This window comes from Ictalurus furcatus, chromosome 2 (genome assembly GCF_023375685.1).
Source record: "Ictalurus furcatus strain D&B chromosome 2, Billie_1.0, whole genome shotgun sequence".
Classification (NCBI taxonomy): Eukaryota; Metazoa; Chordata; class Actinopteri; order Siluriformes; family Ictaluridae; genus Ictalurus; species Ictalurus furcatus.
In genome coordinates, this window is record NC_071256.1 from 10,630,582 (window position 1) to 10,640,038 (window position 9,457).

At 37.1% G+C, this 9,457-nt stretch overlaps 1 protein-coding gene across 1 annotated transcript; it reads left to right on the plus strand.

The window, feature by feature from the left end:
* Window positions 1–305: 305 nt before the first annotated feature.
* On the plus strand, window positions 306–7,904 carry nr2e1 (nuclear receptor subfamily 2, group E, member 1). The gene is made up of 9 exons (XM_053647265.1): window positions 306–363; window positions 3,494–3,639; window positions 4,112–4,199; window positions 4,350–4,585; window positions 4,839–4,985; window positions 5,068–5,164; window positions 5,990–6,139; window positions 6,618–6,723; window positions 7,133–7,904. Exons 1-9 carry the CDS (start codon window positions 306–308, stop codon window positions 7,293–7,295), a joined length of 1,191 nt encoding a protein of 396 aa, XP_053503240.1. The 3' UTR covers window positions 7,296–7,904.
* Window positions 7,905–9,457: the final 1,553 nt, after the last annotated feature.

The following is a 9,457-nucleotide window of genomic DNA, read 5'->3' on the forward strand; positions in this document are numbered from 1 at the left end:
TTAACCAGATCAATCGACAATCAACGCAAACTCAGATGAAGTCCAGATTCTGGAGAGAGAGAGAGAGAGAGAGAGAGAGAGAGAGAGAGAGAGAGAAGGATCTGAAACGAAAAAGCCTAAGAAGCCTTGAGTAAAAAAAAAATCAGAGACTGCTTGCATAATCAATCATCAATCATCAATCATCCAACACGTTTATAGACTGTTTCAATTAGTGGGGTGGGGGGAAAGTTTGTTTCTAATTAATTTATTTGAAATCTAAAAAGAGTTTCCGTGCAAAATCATTGCAAGTGAAAGAGAAGGCCAGGATGAGCAAAGCTGCCAGTTCAACAAGTGGTTGTTTGGATATTTTAAACGTCAAATCCAGTAAGTAATCTACTTTTAATCTCTTCATGCACATACACACACACACACACACTTCACAGTTCCAGTTATTCTAATAGCTTTCAATACTACAGATCTGTTCATAAAATATTCACTTAGGAAATTCATATAACAACCTATAACACATTTACATACTATTACTATGAACTGTAAAAATGAGGTGTTGGTGAGGGGTATCATTTTTGCGTTACTAATTTTGTTTATTTATTTATTTATTTTGGTTGAAATTGTAACCAGGCTATTCTGTATGATGATTGTAGCTCATTTCTCAGTTTCTCTGAGTATGTCAGAGAATGTACGAGGTGTACTGGGATGACTTCAGATTTCTATCATTTTGAAAAGTTCATCTCATCATAATGAACTAACTGTTTTTTTTTTTGGTTTGTTTTGTTTTAACATCATTGAATATGATACACTTATAATTGCCTATAAACTGGTGGTAGTTTGCTTAATTAGGCGTCTGTGTGCATGCTGGGTATTTGTGTGCACCTGTCAATTCACTTCAAGCCAATGAAAATGCACGTGCGATGCCGTTTTGCAAAAATAAATAAATAAAATAAATAAAATAAAATAAAAATAAAAAACAGAAAAGAAAGAAAAAGAATAAACACAACAACAACATAAAAAAACGGACAATGATTTAACTGCGCAATTAGCTTTCTACATACAGTAAATCAGTCTAAAACTATTTCTCTGAAGCTCAGTATAAAAGTATAGACTTTCACGGTGTGAATAAAAGTGGTAATTTTATTACCGAAATATAGCCTGTTTATGTGCATTATTGTTAGGAAATGATTTTCTTTTCTTTTCTTTTTTTAAATAAATGATAATAATAATAAAAAAAATAGTGCGCGTTATGGTGCAAAGAAGTGAATCGGAGCAGCCGTAAAACTTCCAAACAAAAGTTTTTGCATTTGAGCACTATTTCTTCATGAATCATTTGAATTAAAATCATTAAGACGGTTTAAAAAAAAAAAAAAACAGAATTCCCATAAATTAAGTTTACATTTATATTTTGTCTTGTAATAATTTCATTTGATTCTTTTTTTTTTTTTTTTGTCGTAAACTTTCTAAGCTTTTGGGAAATTTTCATAAGCTTCTTATTTGAGTTCACAATGCGTTACTTTTTTAAAAAACTAATAATAATAATAATAATAATAATAATAATAATAATAATAATAATAAGCAACCCCCTCAGACCTGTATGTTTCCCAACTCCACCCAAACTGCTGAATCCTGAAGCTGAGTACAGTAATAATATCTGAGCAAATGGCTTCGAGTGAATTCCCGCAACGTGTCGGGAAAGTTAGCGACCCTTTTCTTTCTTTCTTTCTTTCTTTTTTAACCCATCAAACAAACCCGTCTTCTGTAACACTGACTGGTAAATTATAGCCTTAAATGTACACTTTTCTTCAGTCATCTCAGATTATGATGACGTATGGTACTGATGACAGCGTAGCTATAACTATTATGTAAGATTTTAAAAAATAAATAAATAAATAAATAAAACCTGCAATCATCCTGTGCATTTCTGTAGATTTTTTTTTTTTTTTTAGATTTTGTTTGTAAAAATGTAAATTAAAAGATAAAACAAGGTAGGTAAGCTACATCTGATCCTCAAACCAAAAACAAACAAAAAAAAAAACTATATGCATTTCAGACTTCTGCAATAGATCCTAAAGCTTCAGTATAATAATAATAATAATAATAATAATAATAATAATAATTCAGCATAATTCCTGACTAATTCCAGAAACACATCATTTTTAGGATTTCTGATTTTTGGGTCAAGTAGTAAGTAAACTTTGTAGAATAATTATAGAATAATTGTATTCTCGCTTGAATTTAAATAAAATTATAACAAAGGATTAAGTCGTTCTTGTAGTTATTATGGCTATTATGGTTATTATAGTGGTTATAGTTACATAATAGATTCAATTTGTAAAAACAATTTTGATTTAAAACATGGAAATAATTACCTAGAACAAGGTTTTTTGTTGTTGTTGTTGTTGTTTTTTCTTTTTCTTTCTTTTCCTCACCATCACGCCCTAAATAGCAGAAAGCAGAAAGTCATTGTTTTGCACTAAATGCTTGCTGAGCTTTATCTGAATTCCCATGCTACCGTTTTAGGACGGGTCAGTGCGAAATCAATGAGCAGGTGGACATATGTCAGTAATTACACGGCCGTTTCTCTAAACGACAACCCACACCTCCTCCCCATATACATGCAAATATACCTCCATTAACGGATTTAAATAAGGGGGGGTGGGTCGGGGTGGGGTGGGGTTGGGGGGTGGGGGAGTTTTACACACACATACACACACACACACACACACACACACAAGAAAAGAAGAAAAAAAAAACATCACAATTTTCATTTACTTCATCCTCATTTGCATACACTTCATTGGAGGCTCGTATTGACTCCCGGTCCGCTGTGTCACTCCTCTAATCCGCGGGGCCCGGAGACGGCGTGCAGAAAAGCAGCTGTCGAGCTTCATTATGAAGCAGCACTGGCAGCTTGTTCAGATTGGTCCAGTCAGACGAGGCTCAATGGGGGGAAATCATTAAGTTAACACTTTCCCTAATGTCGCCTTTGTGAGCGCGCCATTGTTTTATTGGAAACCTGCGGCACGGCGTTTTCCCTCGACAAAACGCACCATCAGCGCGAGGCCTGGACTGGATTCCCACAGACACTGAGATGCTCATCAGAGGGCTTGAGTGAACGTGGGTTTAGTCAGGTCTCACATGGGAACATCATATCATCTTCATATAGACGGTTTAAAATAATAATAATAATAATAATAACAACAACAACAACAATAATAATAATAATAATAATAATAATAATAATAATAATAATAATAATCAGGTGAGATTATAATTATTAATACTTTACGCACTGGACTGAACCATGTGGATTGAAAGAAAAAATCTTTTTTTAAAAAAATCTCACCTGATGTTTTTCTAACATCTGCACTCGTAATATTAGTGAATTGTGGGGGCTTGCAAAAATCATCATTATTATTATTTTATTACTACTACTACTACTACTACTACTATTATTATTATTATTATTATTATTATTATTATTATTATTATTATTTCCAAGGTCGGATTCTGGACATCCCGTGCAAAGTGTGTGGTGACCGAAGTTCAGGGAAGCACTACGGAGTGTACGCATGTGATGGATGCTCTGGATTCTTCAAAAGGAGCATACGGAGAAACAGGACGTACGTGTGCAAATCAGGCACTCAGGTGAGTCTCGGGATCCTCATCGACTTCTTTTAAGCAGAGAGCGCATTAGCTAATTTGCGAAAGCCCCCCCCAAACCTCCCTCACCCTCCCACCCACCCCAAGGGTCGTAGAAGGAAAAGAGATCGCGTCTATTTTCATAATTGAAAGATTATCCAAGAAGTGAGCCTCCTCCCGTGCCTTTGAGGGCCCTTTGGTCCGTCTAGTGTAACAGGTGTAATCCAATCTAACTGGCTGGATTTGGAGAGCGGTAGGCGGGAATGAGATTATTGGCCAAGCGGCAGGGGAGCGAGTCAATGGTCGTCATTACTGCACCATTCCCCCCGTACCTGTGGAGTGTCCCCCTCCCCTCTTCGGAAGATGTCTCTCTGTGTTTCCTTCCTCTCTCTCTCTCTCTCTCTCTCTCTCTCTCTCTCTCTCGGATCGCTTACTTCTCTAATTCCTTTCTTGTTTGTTTTTTTTTGGATGGGTTTAGGGGGGCTGCCCGGTGGACAAGACGCACAGGAACCAGTGTCGCGCGTGTCGCTTGAAGAAGTGCCTGGAAGTGAACATGAATAAAGACGGTGAATGAACAGACTCTAAATAAAACGTGCATTTAAATCTTTGCTCATAAAACATTTTACATTCAACGCGCAGTTGAATTTTTTTTTTTTTTAAATAATAATAATTTACTTATTATTGTCCATCACGCGTGCTGAATTTGATCCAAACAGCCGTGCAGCACGAACGAGGCCCGAGGACGTCAACCATCCGCAAGCAAGTGGCGCTTTACTTTCGGGGCCACAAAGAGGTGAACGGATCCTCGTCGCACTTTCCCAACACGTCCATCCCGGGGCTGCACTTCTTCACCACAGTCACTCAACTCGAGACTCACAGTCTGGAATTAAACACGGTGCCAAGCACGCCGGAGCGCCAGGGCATGGTGGGGCTCGCGCAGCCTACTCCGAAAGTAAGCTAGGAATATAATACACTTGGGTGTGAATGAGTGTGTGTGTGTGTATGCATATGTATGTACCAATATATGATTGGTAAATGAGGACTATATCTACATATGTATATATTTCCAACAACACTGAATGAACGCGTAAAGTTGGCTTCTATGAGCGGTGTACTACAGGTTTGTAATCATTTCCTTATGGTTTCATAAGGAAATAAGCTTGCTTATTAGAAATTCTCAGCCTGGGATCTCGTCTCCTCTACAGTATCCACATGAGGTTAGCGGCACGCCCATGTATCTGTACGAAGTGGCTACGGAGTCTGTGTGTGAATCGGCCGCGCGCCTCCTGTTCATGAGCATCAAATGGGCCAAGAGCGTTCCGGCTTTCTCCACACTTCCTTTACAAGATCAGGTAGGCAAACGTAATAAACAAACAGAGCTAGGGTTGTTTTTGTGGAGAAATCTCACTTCATGATCACTATTTATTTTCGCAGTTGATCCTGTTAGAGGACGCCTGGAGAGAGCTGTTCGTCCTGGGTCTGGCGCAGTGGTCCATTCCTGTGGACTCAAACACTCTGCTTGCTGTTTCAGGTAAACTCGATGATCAGGTGAATGTAAACTATATTTTACTAAAGAAATAAAACTATCAGCATGGTAAGAAGCTACTCACAGCTCATAGGCCGTTGTCTTATACGTAACCTATTTTACGCACGAGATCTATCTATCTATCTATCTATCTATCTATATACAAAGTATCTATCTATCTATCTATCTATCTATCTATCTGTCTGTCTGTCTGTCTGTCTATCTATCTATCTATCTATCTATCTATATGTCTGTCTGTCTGTCTGACTGTCTGTCTATATATATAAAGTATCTATCTATCTATCTATCTATGTCTATCTATCTATCTATCTATCTAACTATCTATCTGTATATATATATATATATATATATATATATATATATATATATATATATATATATATATATAATCTATCTATCTATCTATCTATCTATCTATCTGTCTGTCTATCTATATCAAGTATTTATCTATCTATCTATCTATCTATCTATCTGTATATATATATATATATATATATATATATATATATATATATATATATATATATATATACAGATAGATCAGATACAGATATAAAGTATCTATCTATCTATATCAAGTATTTATCTATCTATCTATCTATCTATCTATCTATCTATCTATATAAAGTATTTAAAAGTATTTATCTATATATCTACATATAAAATATCTATCTATCTATCTATCTATCTATCTTTCTGTCTATATATATATAGATATAGAGATAGATAGATAGATAGATAGATAGATAGATACTTTTTGAACTAACCACCACATTGCTTACGTTTCCTTTGTATTCCGTGCTCCTTCAGGGATGACCACAGAAAACACGGAGTCCCAGAGGCTAAACAAGGTGGTCTCAGAGATCCAGGCTCTGCAGGAAGTGGTGACGCGTTTCCGGCAGCTGCGACTGGACGCGACGGAATTCGCATGCCTCAAGTGCATCGTTACCTTTAAAGCTGGTAGGCTGGAGCGCAAAGAAGTTCTCATGACTGGACGTTTGATTTCATGATGTCCTGGTATTGAAAGAACAGTATGCCAGAGTTCCTACAGTACAGTGCAAAAGAAATGCTTTAAAGAGACCTTTACAAATGATCAAATTAAATGTTTGTACGTAAAAAAAATAAACCCACACTATCTCAAGCAATAAACAGTAATAAACTAAACCGAGTCAATATTTGGTGTGACAATACTGTGCTTTCTTACAAAAACTTTAGTAGTCTCAGGATCTGCAGCAGTTCTTCTGGAGACTCTGTCTGATTTTTTTTGCTGTTGTTGTTTTTTTTTTGCTGACTCAATAAAGCAGATGCAATAAAAATAAACATGTATAACACAATTTCTTCTCAGAAATGTATCTGCATGGTACTCTACATGTCCAGTATATTTGCATAAACAGCCTGCATGACCTATTAAAGGTGCTTTGTTGGTTTGTTACCGCAGTTCCGACACACAGTGGAGCTGAACTGAGGAGTTTTCGAAATGCAAGCGCCATCGCAGCACTCCAGGACGAAGCACAGCTCACACTCAACAGCTACATCCACACCAGGTACAACACAACAAGGTCCTGAGTAAGGAAGAAATTTTACACAAAGGGGGGCGTGCTTTGAAAGGAAACTAATCAACGGAGGGTTGGTGTGATGTGGCACTAGGGGAAGCAGAGTTTATTTACTGGTAGCTGACACTGGAGACTCCTTCCAGAAATGCTAAATAAATGTCACCATATCAACAGTTAAGTAAAAGTCCCTGTGTAAACCGTTACTATAGAAATGATAATGTATTAGAACGAGTGCGTTGATATAAACCTTGCAGTCAGAGCTGCTCTGTTCTAGAAAAACTAATCAACACCTTCTGACCAATCATCACCAATGCCATCATATGAATCAGCGACTGGGAACGAAGTGCAAGTGCTTGGCGTACTTTTCGTGTCCACTGATCTGCATCTTTTATCATTCTAGGTACCCGACTCAGCCGTGCCGCTTCGGGAAGCTGCTGCTGCTTCTGCCAGCGCTGCGTTCAGTCAGCGCGTCGACAATCGAAGAAGTGTTCTTCAGGAAGACGATTGGAAACGTTCCCATCACACGGCTTCTCTCTGACATGTACAAATCGAGTGACATATGAGCTTTTTTCCCCTCAAGAGGACTCTGGAACAAGAAAAAAACGAAAAAAAGAAAAAAAGAAAAGAAAAAAAAAGCTGGCCTGGGAAAGTGACGCACTGTTTCAGGCCAAGTGACTTACGATACGAGAAAATGGTTCTGGAAACATCTCTGTGCCACCTCGAAAGCAGACGGCATAAAAGAAAGCATTTCTAGTGGGAGAAACTCAAAACTATAAAGACTGTGGTGGCTGAACAAGTTCCGTTCATTGGTAAAAAAAAAAAAAAAATGTTACACTGTGGTCTAAAGGATACTTCGTGACTAATTTTCATCTAATCTTTTTTTTTTTTTTTAAATCTACGTATTGAGATAATGTTCATGATTTATTTCCCCCAAAAATTTAGACAGCAGAGGCTTTATTTTTCCTTGTTGCTTTTATTTTATTTTTATTTTATTTTATTTTTTTTTTAGCTATGTGGCTGAATTCAGAAAGATGTACAATCATGTAATGATGACTTCTTAATAGGACATTTTACCTTTACTAGAAGACCAATGAGCTTTCCTACCAATGTTGGGTTTTCTTTCTTTCTTTTTATTAAATTTTTTTTGGTATCAGTTTTGTCATTCTATCAGAGAGCTATGGCAGAAACCAAAAAAAGATTAATAATAATAATAATAATAATAATAATTTTAAAAAATGAAGGAAAAAAAAAAGACAGAGAGACATTGAATCCCAAATGGCTTGGCAGAATTCTATACAGAAGGTCAGAAGGTCCATTTCAGACACAGCTCGAGACATGAGACAGGCCGTGAGGTGTTGTGGATTATAGTAGAAGATCTCTGTTCTTTTGACGCAGTGTTGAAAACCAAAGGCTCATGCACCCAAACTCATCAGAACACGACTCGCACTGAAGTACGGGAGGGCGATAATGCTACTTCTCTTTTCCAGTCAAAGCCAAGCACTAGCCAGACTCATGTCAAGGTCGTTCTTGGAAGAGGCCATCAAGGGTGCTGGACTTTAAATAAATTAAAAAAATAAATAATAAATAAAAAATTACATTACAAATCACATTTGCACAGAAAATTGTGGGTCGTCTGTAATCACAATACTAGTGAGGTAGAGAGACTTTAACAAGTCTTCTAGTGTGGATAAAGTGTGGACCTTTGTGATTTCAAGAAAAATTAACATGTGTAGCATGAATTTAAATCCCAGGGCTGCTAAATAAGGACCCCTGAACTGCTTAGCTCTATGGTTGGATTAGATCGGGTCTCCTTTTGGATAAAAGAATCAGCCAGATGTGCATCCCTACTAGGCAGTGCACTCCCGTCTCGTCTCTACTCCACCGGCACATGTGGAACTATTCTTTTACCTGGATGATGTGAACGCAAAAGCTACATCCCAACTTGGATACATAGCGTATACTGCACCATTTAGTACTATAGTATACCGTTTCAGATGTAGCTAACAATTCCGCTAACGATGGCCGCAGCGTGACCCCGCTCTTCACTCTTCAGGAACAGTTTAAAAACAGAACTGCTGAGTTGTTTCTTTGTTGTTGTTTTTGTTTGGGTTTTTTTTTTTTTTTTGCAGCCTTTGAATCTTACTTTTGAGTAGTTACTAACACACATCCAGAAACATGTTCAGCACTTGTATTTTTTTTTTTTTTTTGTAGTTTGTAAATACATTCCTTGTTGTAAAAAGTAATAATTTTGTGGGAAAAAAAGTTGTCTAAATATTAGAATAAATACTGAATATTAACCTGTCGCATCCCAGCTTTGTTAAATCTTTAACTCTGCAGTATTTGATCTCTGAATCCTGGAATTGGGGTATTTTTGTTATCGGATTGTGCCCAGCATAGTCGATCGAGCGTGGTGAAAGATCCACATCCGTACACATAACCCCCTCACCCCAAACAAAAAGAAAGAAAGAAAAAAAAAGGTCCCACTAAACAAGGACATAGAGAGGTTCATGTCTGGCCTGGAGTGCATATTGAACCATCACTGCTACAATACACACAGACCTTGAGTTAAGTTGCTGTTCCTCGGGCTTCAAGCACTCTTTGATAAATCAAGGCCTTTGGCCAAATTGCATTTTTTAATCTTCATTTTGGATAGAGGAGCAGCACAATGGAAAGAATCATGATTGCAGATGACAATGTTCAATCCAATTTAGCTTCTTCTTTTTAA